At 35.8% G+C, this 14,668-nt stretch overlaps 1 protein-coding gene across 2 annotated transcripts; it reads right to left on the bottom strand.

Annotated features, from left to right (window-relative positions):
* Window positions 1-9,287: 9,287 nt before the first annotated feature.
* Window positions 9,288-11,691, bottom strand: LOC116206045 (B3 domain-containing protein Os03g0120900-like). 2 transcript variants are annotated; one of them, XR_004156626.1, is made up of 2 exons: window positions 9,579-11,691; window positions 9,288-9,484 (listed from the first exon to the last, which is right to left on the bottom strand). XR_004156626.1 is itself a non-coding variant. In XM_031538776.1 (2 exons), exons 1-2 carry the CDS (start codon window positions 11,228-11,230, stop codon window positions 9,966-9,968), a joined length of 1,191 nt encoding a protein of 396 aa, XP_031394636.1. In that variant the 5' UTR covers window positions 11,231-11,691; the 3' UTR covers window positions 9,540-9,965. The 2 variants fall into 2 exon arrangements, 1 of the variants encoding a protein (XP_031394636.1); XM_031538776.1 differs by lacking the exon at window positions 9,288-9,484 and having other exon boundaries at window positions 9,540-11,114; window positions 11,189-11,691.
* Window positions 11,692-14,668: the final 2,977 nt, after the last annotated feature.

The following is a 14,668-nucleotide window of genomic DNA, read 5'->3' on the forward strand; positions in this document are numbered from 1 at the left end:
GCACAGGTGCAAGTGAAAATTAAATACTTCAGGCCAATTCTTTGGAATATATATATATATATATATATGTATAAATTTTGGATCTGTACATACATTATTCACATGTAATTACAGAAATTTAATTCGGATGGGAAAGATTGACAAACCGGGAGCATGGAATTGAATTCAACTCCACAATCTATGAAATTTAGGATTCTTACAGTTGCTTAGAAAGTAGGAGACAAAATTAGTAGCAAGCACAGTCTTGGCAATTGGCGGCAATTAATGTGGGAGAGAAAAGCCAGTCCAGTCCCTGACATAGAACATAGATGACTTTATTATCATACTAAAGGGGCATCTGCAATTGTAATTTCCAATTAAATATAAATAAAATAATAATAAAAAATATTATGAACTCTGCAAGATAGAATGTTAACCTCTGATAAGAAAGTTACATATCACATATTTTTTATAGGCATCCTACCCAAATATATATATATATGCATCTCGTTCCACATTTTTGGTACTCCCCTTATCTAACTATTAATATTTTCAGTGCGATCATGAAATGTCCCCCTCTTAGCCCTATTTTCCGCTTTCGTGACAATTACAGTTGGGAATCCATTTGAGGGAGAGACAACTTCTTTCATAATGGATGGATACTTTTCACTTACCTAATAGGTAATACACACATACACACATATATATATATATGTACGTATATATGAATGATATACCAATACACATTTAATCACATCCTGGAAGTCTAGAAAGAACAACCTTTTTCGAGTTGTCCCATATAACGTGACTCCCTCCCATCACTTCCCAACGTTTTCTGTGGACACATTTATTTATAGAGTGGGGGAGAGCCTCTTTGCCTCTGTTTTCTGGGATCTGGTGCTCCTGTCACTCCCCACTTTTTGCACTGTCATTTCTGTTATAACAATCAATGCATTGTCACGATGACATATACATATATAGGTGTGTGTGTGTCGATATCAATATATGCATATGTAGAGATTCATGCGGAAGCCCTAACCCTCTTCAGAAAGCTAATTAATATGCATTTGCAGCTATTATATATATATGTGTGTGTGTGTGTGTGTGTGTGTATGCTTTTGCTTTTGCTGCGGCTGCTGATCCATTTCCTTTTCCTTCTTTTCTCCTCTCTGAGTCTGATCCCATCGTGACCAGAACCGAAGCATCACTTTCAAGCCGATTGGGTTAACGGATTCCAGAAAAAAAGCATATTGTACACCGCCCATTGCATCCCCGCCGTTCATCTCTTTTCTCAATCGTATTTTCCTTAAAATATCAGAGAATTTATTTCTGAAAGAGATATGACAATAAGAAAGGAGCTACTCATGAGTCATGTGATCTCCCACAGCTTAAAAAAAGAAGCTAGTAAACAAACCATATGCTCAAGGGCAGAGCGAGTTGTTAGTGAGAGCAGGTTTTACCTGTAATATGGGGAGTACAAGTTGGGAAGGGTGTGCTCGAATATACAACAACGCAGCAATTAGTTTTCATCCCCTACTAATGTAATCGAGATAGAAACCAATCAAATTAACCAACAAGCAATAAAGAAAAGAACACCGATAATTTTTATAGGGAATATCCCGACGTAGAGAAAAATCATTGGACCAATTCCGAATCAACAATCCACTATCAATGAAGATTACGTAATATTTTTCATCAAGGGCATGCCCTTGGATCCACCAAACTCAAGAGAACAAGCTCTTGGACCACTCAAACTTCAAATTCGTCATCCACAAGGGTGATTTACAAAACCGGCCACAACAGCACCTAGAGAGCTTGAATATAACTCTGACCGTTTAGAACCTACCCCCACGATGTGTTGAAGCCGTTGCCAGAGTTTCGTCCCAATCGAAGTTCGTCTGACTTCCTGATCGAGGCTTGATCTAGTTGTGATCGCATAGAAAAATCCGTTATGCTGCTTCTCTGTTCTCTGTTCTGCCGCTGCTTCTCTACTGATTCCTATCACTCACCACTCCACTATTTGCTAAGCTCTTTTGCTGAAATTAACCTTCACAAATGTGGGTCCTTAGACCCATTAAAGCTCGATAAAATCCCAACACAATTTGAGCTCAACTTCATTTAAATTGGAGGGATACCCAACAAACTCCCACTCTAGACTATTTAGACTTTGAATATACCGGCTATACTTCGACAAACATGGGGCTTCTCCTTAGCAAGAGGTTCTATCATCATATCAGTTCATTCTCGTCAGTGTGCACTTTGTCTAGTTTCACCAACTTAGACTCTAACATATCTCTAATCCAATGAAACTTAATATCGATATGCTTTGACCTCGAACGAAAAGTGGGATTCTTGCAAAGATAAATGACGCTTTGACTATCACAGTTTAGAACATACCTCTCTTGATTTAAGCTTAACTCCGGCAGAAACTTTTACAACCACAACATCTTCTTGCAACATTCTGTCACCGCGATGTAATCAGCTTCCATGGTAGATAAAACGATGCATTTTCGAAGCCTTGATTGCCATGAAATAGCCCCCTCTGCAAAAATCATCATCTTGAAGTGGATTTCTGGGAATCAATATCTCCTGCAATATCCACATCTGTGTAGCCCACTGACTCCGGCTTATTCGTGCCAAAGTGTAAAAACACCTTGGATGTTCCTCTGCTGCTTCTCTATTTTCTGTTTTGCGATTGCTTCTCTGCTAATTCTTGTCACTCACCACTCCACTCTTTGCTCAGCTCTTTTGCTGAAATTAACCCTCACAAATGTAGGTCATTTGGCCTATTAAAGCCCGATAAAAGCCTAATACGATTTGAGCCCAACTTTCTCCAATTGGAGGGATACCCAACAATACAAAAGATACTGAAGGCACTGTCTAAGCAGGATCAAGGCCGATGCTCGAACATGATTATTAGTCCCTGCCTACAACAACTGAGGATGCCCATGATTTTACTTGTAAAAAAAAAAATCATCAGTAACCATGTGAATTGCCCTACATGAACGAACAGGTTTGGAGTCATCATCGATCTAATGAAACGGTTACAACTTCATATACCTTCCCTTCAAGTTCGGAAATAAAATGGGAAACTCAACAACAGAGTTCTATACTCATATGATATGATTTATATATTATTTGGCTGTGATATTTTTTGCCCATATTATTAGTATAACTAGAGCTAATTAATTGTCTTAAGTAACTGGAATTTAACGTCCCAAACCCTCGGGTACGTCTCAGAGGAGCTGGCCTCCGAACTAGTTCTGCATGCATGCCTGCCTGCCTGTCTATCTATCTGTTAGATAAGAACGAGACGGGATGAGAACAATATCGATCACAAACAACTTGTCACGTTCCGACGTTTTAAAGATAATATTTACGGCCAAGTGGTCCATGCGCAAGGCCGGAGAATTCAAATAGTCGATGGCACGCCTCTCCTGCGTTGGCAAATAGGAGGGGGAACGAAAACTACTTTTCTATTATCTCGTTCATTGCCGTCATTGATTACGCCTCTTAAAGCTAACACCAACCCACCCCCCCACACACATCCTTTTCTAGTGTGGGGACTTCCCTCTGTCTCTCTCTCTCAACACATTCATAGTATATAGATGTTTGTACAACCTCAACCTTCGATGGTTCGTACAAGCCAAATTTTGTCCTCTACGCACTTGATTGGATCCATGAATTTATATACTATATCTACGTTGGATCTTATTAAGTTCTGATACATTGATGACATGAATAGTACTATACTTTAATTAGACATTGCTACTGCCATCTTTCTTATTACCTTTTTTGGTATATGCATTATGGTACTCAAAAATCTAATAGGTCACAACTAAATCAGTTGGAGTTGGGTTAAGTCACTAAATGATAAATATCTTCTAATTATGAATTATATCATTTTGCAAGACCTAAATTCTAGATAATTAGGCACATAAATTTCACTGGTTATGATTGAATCCAGAACTTCTTGATTTCAAGTCAGCACCTTAAATTTGGAAAAACATGTCAAATTACTTGAACCATCCTAAATTAGTACAATCATCGATGGTCAGAATCGAGAAATATACAGCTAGGATATCGGGTTTGTTGTCTATATCACTACGCCTTTTCTTCTTGCAAGCAATATATTCCAAACACAAAAAATCATTTTCGTGATAGTGATATATATATATATATATATATATATATATACATATACACACACATATATTTATAAAATAAGTGCGTTATATGTACCATTTAAGTCGTTCATGGACTTACTTGCTCTTGCCTTGTCACGTGGTACTACATCGGAAGGTGACAGAATTTTATACCTCTAGCGTTTGCTAGGAATTTCGGTATCCATTGGACTTACAACACATGGCACTGCCACTATATATGTCTCAGATGACATATTTTGACTAGAAATAAATATGGATCATAATTCTCGACCTACATAAAATTTAATCGCATACATCTTCATCTACTAGCTTAAAACTTTCAAGACGATTAAAACCATATTTACGTCACTTTTGAGGATAGATGAAGAATAACTCGACGAATAAATTCTCGGTTTCTATTTTATTAGCCCATCCAGGCCTCTCGTTTAAAAGAAATCATTTCTAGCTGTTCAATATGATACAATCATTCGTGTGCTGGAACTTGGTCTAAGCATGATTTTGATCCAAACTTAAACATCATGAGTCAAATATTAATTAAAGTTAGCGACGCCGGTCATGGCCCAACCGACCACCCAAACTCCGTCCATAAGAAAAAAGTTGGAGGATATATGTGACATCCATCACATCAATTTATCTGCCATGTAACAACTTAATAATGTATCATCATCAATGGAACACATTTTAAAGATGTTATACGTCGAGGATAATAATGCAATAACCAAGCCCGCTCTTGATTTGCCCTATTTATTAAATTTTATTTATTAATTTTTACTAATAATCCAACAATCAACCCTCTTACGTGTCAGATCACTTATATATATAGCTAGATTCATCTTCTCACGACCTAGCCTACCAATGCAATCCTCCAGCCTTGACCACTTAATTAAATTCATTAATCATAATCAACATTTATAGACTCCAATCTTAAAGTGTATATGGAACTCCTAAACTGTTTCTTTCATTTTTCAGATTTTTACACTACACTTGACACTTTGAATTTTTCTAATATTCTTTTCATTCTTTTCGATGATAAGGGAGGCTCGTGAGCCTATCACAAGAAGAGGAACTAATGCGCTCACTAATGAGAAGATCGAACTCATGACTTCTTAATTCCAAGTCAACGTCTTGTGTCACAACATTAAGACTCCTTCCTCTTCTTTTCCAATGTTATATTGTTTAATCCCCTTGTTTTTTTTGGGTGAATTTAGGGGGCCGAAGCCCAATGAGTCTTCTTGAATATGTCATTAAAAAAATATCTTTGAATTTAATTTCCTTAAATTCCATTACTCAAAAAGAAATTTATAAATTTGAAAAACTATGATTAGTTAATATTAATAGTCATGTCAATTTATGTTGTGAAAGGTTTATCCTTTAGTGGATTAATTCGACTCGAACTGAGTTATTTGGAGTCCGTTGGACTTTCTGAAGGTTATACACCCAAAAAAAATAGTGATAGTCATGTCCCTTGGTACAAAATAGAAAACTCCAATAATAATAATATCCCTTGCCCTAAAACATATCCAAAAAATTACCAAATTCATTCTCGATCAAATTTTTGCTTCATTTACTATAAGGACTAATCTGTATCTATATATAACTAAAATTTCCTTGAGTAGTAATAAATGCTACTCAATAAATTTTCTTATGTTAATGTAATTAAAAAAATAGAAAAACTAGTTTTAAATTTATGAAATTAAAATTAAAATACTACTTAAAATATATTATTGATGTAATATAATCACATATTAATAAAAAATCAAATTTATCATGCGAAAATAACGACTTTGATTGGAATATTTCAAAAAAGGTGCAAAATGAAATTTATATATCTAAATGCGATATCTTCAATATATAATAGGAAAAATTAATTTTAATTTTCTGAAATTAAAATTAAGATACTACTTATATTTAAATTATTTATGCAATATTAATCACAAATAAAATTTAAAAACCAGATTTATCATATATTTAAGTAGTATGATAAACTTGATTTTTAACTTGAGCAGTAATAAAAGATACTCAATAAATGTTCTGACGTTAATGTAACTAAAAAATAGAAAAAAATTATTTTAAATTTCTGAAATTAAAATACTACTTAAACATATATTATTTATGTAATATAATCACATATAAATAAAAAAATCAAATTTATCATGCAAAAATAAGGACTTTGATTGGAATATTTCGAAAAAAGTGCAAAATAAAATTCATATATCTAAACATGATATCGTTAGTAAAAAATAGGAAAAATAAATTTTAAATTTCTGAAATTAAAATTGAAATACTACTTATATATAAATTATTTATGTAATATTAATCACATATAAAATTAAAAAACCAAATTCATCATGAAATAAGGATTTTGATTGCAATATTTCAAAAACTATGCAATATAAAATTTAAATTTCACTTGATATATTCAATATATGTTTGTAATTTAATAAAAAATTTCAATATGCATTGAATGACATACTTAGTTACCACATAAATTTATAAGACAAACTCTAACTCTACGAATGAGGGTCACATAAAAAGTGAAAAATTAATTAATGAAAGTAATAATATACCAATATAATATTTAAAAAATATTTGCAAAATTAAATTGGAATACTTGCACTTCGTATTTGCGAGTGAATGTGAATAATATTAACGATTAAACAAATATACGCAATTATATAGGAAAATTGGTAGAAAACTTGCACTAAACTATCTAAAATTAGTTTAACACAAAGTTTGTAATTCAAAATATTATCTTTGGGAAGTTTTGATTGTTCTTAAAAAGTAAATTTGTTTTAAATATTATAACAAATTTATCCGTGCAATGTAGAGTTAGAATACTCGTCTAGATTAATTTTCGCTTATATTATAATAGTCTAGTTTTGCTAAGAACGGAATCCTTAATTCTTGTACATCATAAATGCACCTTTTGACCTTTCTATCTTCTTGCGCGAAGCATTTTTTCTGTTAATTTTAATTTTCAACTGGTATTTTAATTTTTCCTTTTCTTTTTGGAAATAAAATACTTAGGTTTTAGTACATTATCCCATTTGTCTTTTTCTTTGAAAATCGACATATATGAAATTTTCAAAGACCAGAGAAAAATGGCTTATGGCACTCACTTCCTGTTTCTCGATCAAGAAGCATCTTTGGATTGGAGTGATGGTATTGGGATTGCAGCAAAAAATCTCGTTATTGCTGCGACTGCCTTTTTCAGTTTGCCAGCTGCTAGCTGCAGAGGCCAAAGTACGTACCTCATGCGCAGCCCCCATACTTCAAAAGCAGCAATCAATGAGAAAGGCAAAGGAATGGAAACTCTCCTCTTCGACATTTTTTCCCTTATAAAAGACAGCCTGCTGTGATCAGAATAACAGCAAAACGTTAGAAGAATTTCTGAAATTACCTATAATTTTACATACACATTTCGCATTTATTAATCATAAGCCTCATTTTATTTTTCTTTTTTTATTTAATTGATTTGATTTCCTAAAGGTTGTGTCACAGAGTTCAAACAATTTGCTTTGATAACAGGGTTTGCGCATAGTTATATATATTCCGAAAACTTCGAGTTTATTAGGAGCGACTACAAGCGAGCTTAATGAACCGACAGAAGTCACACAAATTTGCTTTGAGGTGGAATTTTAACTTGCAATTTTTATGTACAATGGAAGTCAACAATCAGTTCGTGCAAAATATTTAAGTCGCCATAAATCATCGTTGCAAGTGCATATACAAAGCTGGAAAACCGAAGGAATTACTGTATGTTAGAGTTCTGCTCAATTTTTCCTTTCCTTAACCATATATATGAGTTCTATACCATCAAGACACAGTGAGTACTAGCTAGTAGCTTTTATGCTTACGAGCTCCACCCATTTTAATTACGACAGAGGAACCTCAAAATTTCATGAAAATGGAAGTTTGTCAAGCTAGTGATCGATACGAAGAACGCCTCCAGAATCTCAGAAACACCAGAAATCAGTATATTTATTTACCACTGAGTACTATCGATGCACAAAAAAAATTTGTCCGGTGATGAAAAGTTGAAAAAAAGGATAACCTTGACGAATGCTGGTACAAGATGATCGATAGGCAATCATGATTGATACAGATCAGAAACATGGATATATATACATGCGCTGCTGATGTATGCTATCTTTCCTTCTGCATGTCTCCCACTACCGAAATCATTTGTTCTGACTTAGAGATCAAACACAGGATATATATTTCGCTAGGACTTATAGCAGTAGGATTAGGTTACAACTCTTGTATTGAAGTGTGCGTCTGAGGTGCGGTGGACTCTACATCGAATTTGATTGCCCTCCCTTGTAACTGGAAAATATATGATTGCCCTTATGCGGTACTTTCTGGTTGCCCTAGCTAGCTTTTCATGGCGATCAATTTATATGATGCCTAAACTAATCATATGGTCGTGCATATTTAAGATCTCATCAGCTTGCAATTTCTTGTCCTCCTCTTGTCCCATTGAAAGGTTCAAAAATACCCCTTATAAGACATTTCCGAAAGTTTACCCTACAAATGTGAGTTACTCAATCAGTTTAAAATGGAATTATAATTTCATTTCTAGTCCAACTTGTCATGAAAAATATTATGAGGGATCTAAGCCAGAATTTATGACATTTATCCTCTATTTATTAAGTCGAGGGAAACATAGAGAAAGGGAGGAGAGGGTAGGGAAACTTGTATTTCCTTCCGTTTCCCTCGTACCCAGACAAACCTTTAGAAAATGATGATCCTTCCAGAGAACAATGGTAAAGAAATTATGAAAGACTGAGACACACCATGACTAATACGTTTTTAAAAAGATAACTATTTTAGTATATTGATCCAATAATTAGGAAGAGGCAGTACATCTATGTATGTACATTTCACCCCCATAAGATCATCGGCAGAATATTTTCTATATTTCCTACATAAACCACTTTTAGACTGTTAGATTAAGATCTTTGTCAAACCATATAGTATAGGAACTACCAAATTTCAGTGCGAAATCCCATTAATATCTTGAAATGAAATTTTCAGACTGTGTGTGAGGACAACAAGAAGTACTGGTGGATGGGGCACTACATATATACATGCATATTATAGCACATGAAAGAACTGGGAGATACTATCGCTCAAAAGAAATGCTGAATAATCGACTAAGCCTAGCTAGGTTAAATTTTTTTATGAAATATTCTTTGTTGACTTATTGTCGATAATAAGACCGAGTAGGATACGGTACCTTTCCGGCATTGAAACTTTGCTTCCACTTCTCCGCTATGCAGTCATGTCAGCAGTGAGCTGAAGATGAAGAAGCTCCTATAACGACCTGACTGTAGAGACTAGAGAGAGGGATGGGAGGAGGAGGGGGATGATATCATATCCAAAGGAAACAACAGCATGAAACCTCTGGAAATTAGACAAAGATCGATATACCTCGAACATGACATGAATCTTTTCTGTTAATCGAATAGAATTGTGCTATACAGAAGTTCTAATGCGGAGATTGTCTCAAAAGTTTTCCATCCTAGTTCCTGACAAGCAGCAAATCTCTTCAAAATCAACTGGTGTAAACTAGCAGCGGTGGGTGTATGACTTGACTTGTATTGAACTCCGGCAATCTTTTCGGCTATTGGTTATCCCCACATTAATATCTGATGTGCTTCAGTTCTCTCCAAGAAGGCGAGATGCGCGAGTCCAACTTTTCCCCATTAATTTTGGCTAGGGAAAAGATTACCAATCTTTTTCATCTTATTTCAATGGCGATAGACTATGTAGCTTCTCCATGAAAGAGCTCTTTTAATCTTGAAAGCTATGAATCTCTCAAATACCAAAGTCCAAGGACGATGTTGATGCTTTGCCCTTGTTCAGCCACCCACTGGGGACCGGCTTGCCATCATAGACGCTCAATTGCTGATACTCATGAATTGATTGCGAAGATGAAAGATCAGTATGAGGAGCCTCATCATGTTCATCAGATTCCGATGTTGGATAATCCATGTTAACTCCAAACAACCTTAGCTGCCTCCTATTATTAGTAGGTGGCGCCACCGCTTTTGTGCCCTGGACCACGGGCACTGACTCAAATACCACGGGCACTGGCTGTTCAATCCCACCACCAAAAAGGCCTCCGCCTAGCGGAGCCGCCGCACTTGATCTAAGATACAGTACTGAGCCGTCACCATATGCCGGATTCATCACATTTCCATACATGTTTGTCCGGTATGGATTAAGGCTGACATCATTGATTGTCGTTAAACCCATATTATGGTGGTCCCTCGGAAAATTACTAGGACAATTAGTATTCCACATCCCAGTAGGAACCGGCCGGTGAAACGAGAAGCTGTGAGGGAACGAGACGTTACCAGGGTAATTGATAGACATGGGCATATCTCGTCGTGCGTTGGGCTTGTGCCTCCAATCGATGAACAAGCGGTCCTTGCCTGCATCCCCAACCCCGCGCTGGAACGAGACGATATCGCCTGCATCAAGCTTCTTCTCCTTGACGAAGCGGCTCCATCCCTTGGTCATCACGTAGCTCTGGCTGCTGTTCCAGTAGGAGTACCGGAACCGCCAAGGCTTCCCCGCCCTGTCCTCAAAGCTGAGGAGGAGACCCCCCTTCTCGCTGGTGGACGAGTCGAGGGGGAAGAATCTCTCCGCGTGCTGCTTCGGGATGACAAGCCTGTTGAGCTTGCCCACATCGCTCGGGGTTACAACCTTGTCGAACATGTGCTCCTTCTCGACCACGGCCGCTTCCCTATTGGCCTTGCTATCTTCCCCTTCTTCTCCCTCCTCCTCTTCGCGGCATTCTAGATTCATCGAGAGGTCAGTGAACTCGAGGTTCTTTGGAGAACCCTCACCGGACCGAACCGGGCTATCGTCTTCGGGCTTGAACGACTTGCAGCCCCCAAGCCAAGTACCCATCTGGGGGCGGTGGTGGTGGTTGCTAAGAGCAATAAACCCTCTATTGTACTGAAGTGGAGAAGAAGAAGAAGTAGTAGTAGTAGCACAAGTAGAAGAAGGAAAAGGGTGAAATTGGTGTTCACCTCTAATGGCTTCCTCTTCTTGTTCAACAAAAGTTGGAACATCTCTTCTTGGGTTGAGATCCATTTGGATGTGAAAGGGAAGATTTGATTTGGTTATAATATATTCTTAGGGTAAGGATTGATGATGGAGAGATTTTGTGAGACCCAAATGGAGATCGGGTTTGGGGAGACGGGAGATGATGAGAGTGAAGGTAGAGAGAGAGAGAGAGAGAGGGGGCCGGTTAAGGGGTACCTCTCAGGCGACAATGTTCGGTCGGTGCTTTCTTCTTTGACCAAGAAGAAGAAGAAGATTCATTAGACATCTATTCATCTATGGTTCACACACACACCCCCATGGACGATTCAAAGTGTGCAACTTCTTGTTGTTGACCCTTGAAAGTAGAGCGTGAACTGGACATTTATAAGGCAGAGGGACAAAGAGAGAGACAGAGAGAGAGAGAGACTAATGATACTCATATGGTTGTGATTTTCTATCACGAGGTGCCTCCCCCGGAAGTTTCCCCAAAGTTGGGCTCACTCTCTCTCTCTCTCTTTTTCTTTTTCTTTTATACATGCTTTGATATTCGAATGTCTTATTGAATTTCGATTAATTCAGTTCGAAACGAATCGGTTAAGGGAGAAATCTCTCCCTAGCATGAACTTTCTTTATTCACAAGAGTCAAATGCAAAATATTACCCAAAATAATAAGTATCGAATCACTTAAATCAATTCACGTCAGTTTATATATTTATATTTAAACAAGCGAAAAGTTTTTCCATTTTAATATATCACTAGAGACTACTTGCCAGATAGTAATTTCCATTCAATGACCGACTTACTCTAAGTATGAAGTGTTTCAGTGCTTTCTAGTCTTCGTGCTACAATTAAAACCCACCCATTAACAGTCTGCCAAGCGAATCACATCTCGTAATTGAAACCAAATGCGTTCACCCTGAATAAATTATTATAGTTTGTTTATATTAATAGTAAACACGACAAGAATGAAATAGTTGGATGAATGAAGTATAATTTAATTAGCTTTAACTTCTAATTAATGACATTTGTCCACCGAAAAAATTAATGCCCTTTTCGTTTTTAAAGATTGCCACATTCAGCTTGCATATATAATTTCTAATTTCACTCATTACTAATCAATAAGGTGTTGATTGTATGGTAAACAACTTCAATCTCATACTATCACGAGAATAGAACTGTTAGTTTTTGTCATTATCAATTTTCACTCATTGCTATACGATAATCTGTCTCAAGATTGGAAATGAAAGAGGAGAAAAAAGTAATTGTCGATTGATATTTATGACGTCTATTAGATTAAGAACTAAGAACTATATATGCGTTAAACTTATGGTCTTTATTTATGGTGATTTTATCGAGATTTATAAAAAGATATATGTATGCTCAATCTATATTATATTATATATGTATATGCGACTTAATAATGGCCTTATTATTTGGTTGACCCAGGTAATTAATTAAGCCCCATAAGCTATGTAACAATTAATTTCGTTCAATTGTGAGAGTTAGAGGGGGAAGAGCATTTGAAGGTAGGACCGTGTATATCATCTCGTTGGCTCATGTGAGCTAAGTTCCTGTCGCCATCCTGGGTGGTACACACTTGGTCTTCAATTTCTTATTCCTAGTTGAATTTCCTCTCTTCCTTAGTGATAAGGCCTAGATAGAGATCCAGCTGTTCTTGATATATATATCATTATATATTACATATAGACTAGCACGAACTTTGGAAATTCACCTGCACAATTGGGAGTTGTTTTTTCCTTTTTAGTCTTGGAATTTTGCTTGATAATTCCTCCCATTTTTCTATGGATTTATTAATTAGAAAGCACCAAAGCCTCGCATTTAAGTCCATCTGGGGTATCCAAGTGGGGCTAGCTCTTGACTTGGCTCCTATTATTTTGTGGGGACCGATAATTCCCTCCCACCACGCCTAGAATGGGTTAAACTTATCTTAGACTTCGTTTATTACAGAAATGAATTGATGAATTGTCCTATCTTAAATTCGTTCTTGTTAGATGATTTTTGTTTATTGTGAAATCCAAGTATATAATATCACTCAAGGGCATGACTAAATTAGATATTTGATCGTCAAAATGAAAGATTTTACTTGACTTCTATGCAAGGCATTATTCACTTGAAGATTTTTGCCATCTTTATTGCATATGCTTTATATCAAAGTCAAGTATACTGAAGCTACAGGCGGAAAGGGAAAGAAAAATTACATGAAGCTACATGCAATCTACAATTCTTAATGCAGGGAAATTTTCAAGGACATCTTTCTCTTAGCTTTACATTTCAGCTCCTTCAGGTATCGATATTCTCCTAGAGAAGGAAACTCAATAGCTGATTAGCTTGCTAAATCTGAAATTGGCAAAGCTCAAGAATTTATAGTTTGGATCTAGTTTTCACCTCTCTTTTTTCCCTTCTTTGTTCTGTTATGCTCTTCTTCATCTTCATGTGACGTTTCTCTGTTACCTCATTTATATGTATCTGCTTGCGAACTATTTAATCTCCATGTGGCTATTGTTTCTATTATTATAAAAAAAATCTATGATACTTTTTTTTTTGATAAGTGGTGTAATTTTATCTATTTCAAAAAATATGTACTGAGTATCACAAATCCGATGAAATACAAATACAAAAAACCAAATAACTAACAGCTTAAAAGCCTAGAGCTTGGCAATTAGTGAATGGACAGATTTTACAGAGAGATTAGGCAAAGTAGAGATCTTCATTTTGGCCATAGACACCACATCCTGCACCAAGCTTCCAATTCGTTTGATTTGCTTCTGAAGCAGCCTTCTGTTCTGTTCATTCCACACCTGGTAGATATAAATGGTCCATAGCAGTTTCAAAATAACAGCATCTAAAATACTTCCCCTTAATTTCTATATTATATGAACATGAAAAGGTAGAATCTAATCCATTTGTATATTATATGAACATGAAAAAGTAGAATCTAATCCGTTTGTAACTCCTAATTACTTTTTATAAGACACTAGAGAATAACGTTGCCTCGGACAAGATAATATTATTCGATCGATATGTTAAAACCATATTCAACATTTGTGTAATAATGGATTCATAAATATTTTTGTAATAAAATTGAGAGTTAGTGATTATAGAAACAGAAACGATAAATTATTCACAATTATTATTCTTTTCTCCCTCAAAATTTTTTGGGAGGAAGAAAAGAAGGGTAAGGGAAAAACACAGAAAGCGATAAGACCTTGAGTAAATAAGAGCATCCATATCAAGCGATAATGGGCTTCTTAAATGAAAATGAAATAGCATTTTGGGTCTTGTCGGAATAAAATGCAACTGTTATATCAAAAAAGAATGTGCAGTATAATGGCACACGCTCTCATATGGTAGAAAAGAGATTATGAATTCGATACTTATTTGGACTACTCATACTCATTTATTAGTTATATAATTTTTATTTCATTATGCTAAGTTTATGAGCC

The sequence above is a fragment of the Punica granatum genome, chromosome 4 (genome assembly GCF_007655135.1).
Source record: "Punica granatum isolate Tunisia-2019 chromosome 4, ASM765513v2, whole genome shotgun sequence".
Classification (NCBI taxonomy): domain Eukaryota; kingdom Viridiplantae; phylum Streptophyta; class Magnoliopsida; order Myrtales; family Lythraceae; genus Punica; species Punica granatum.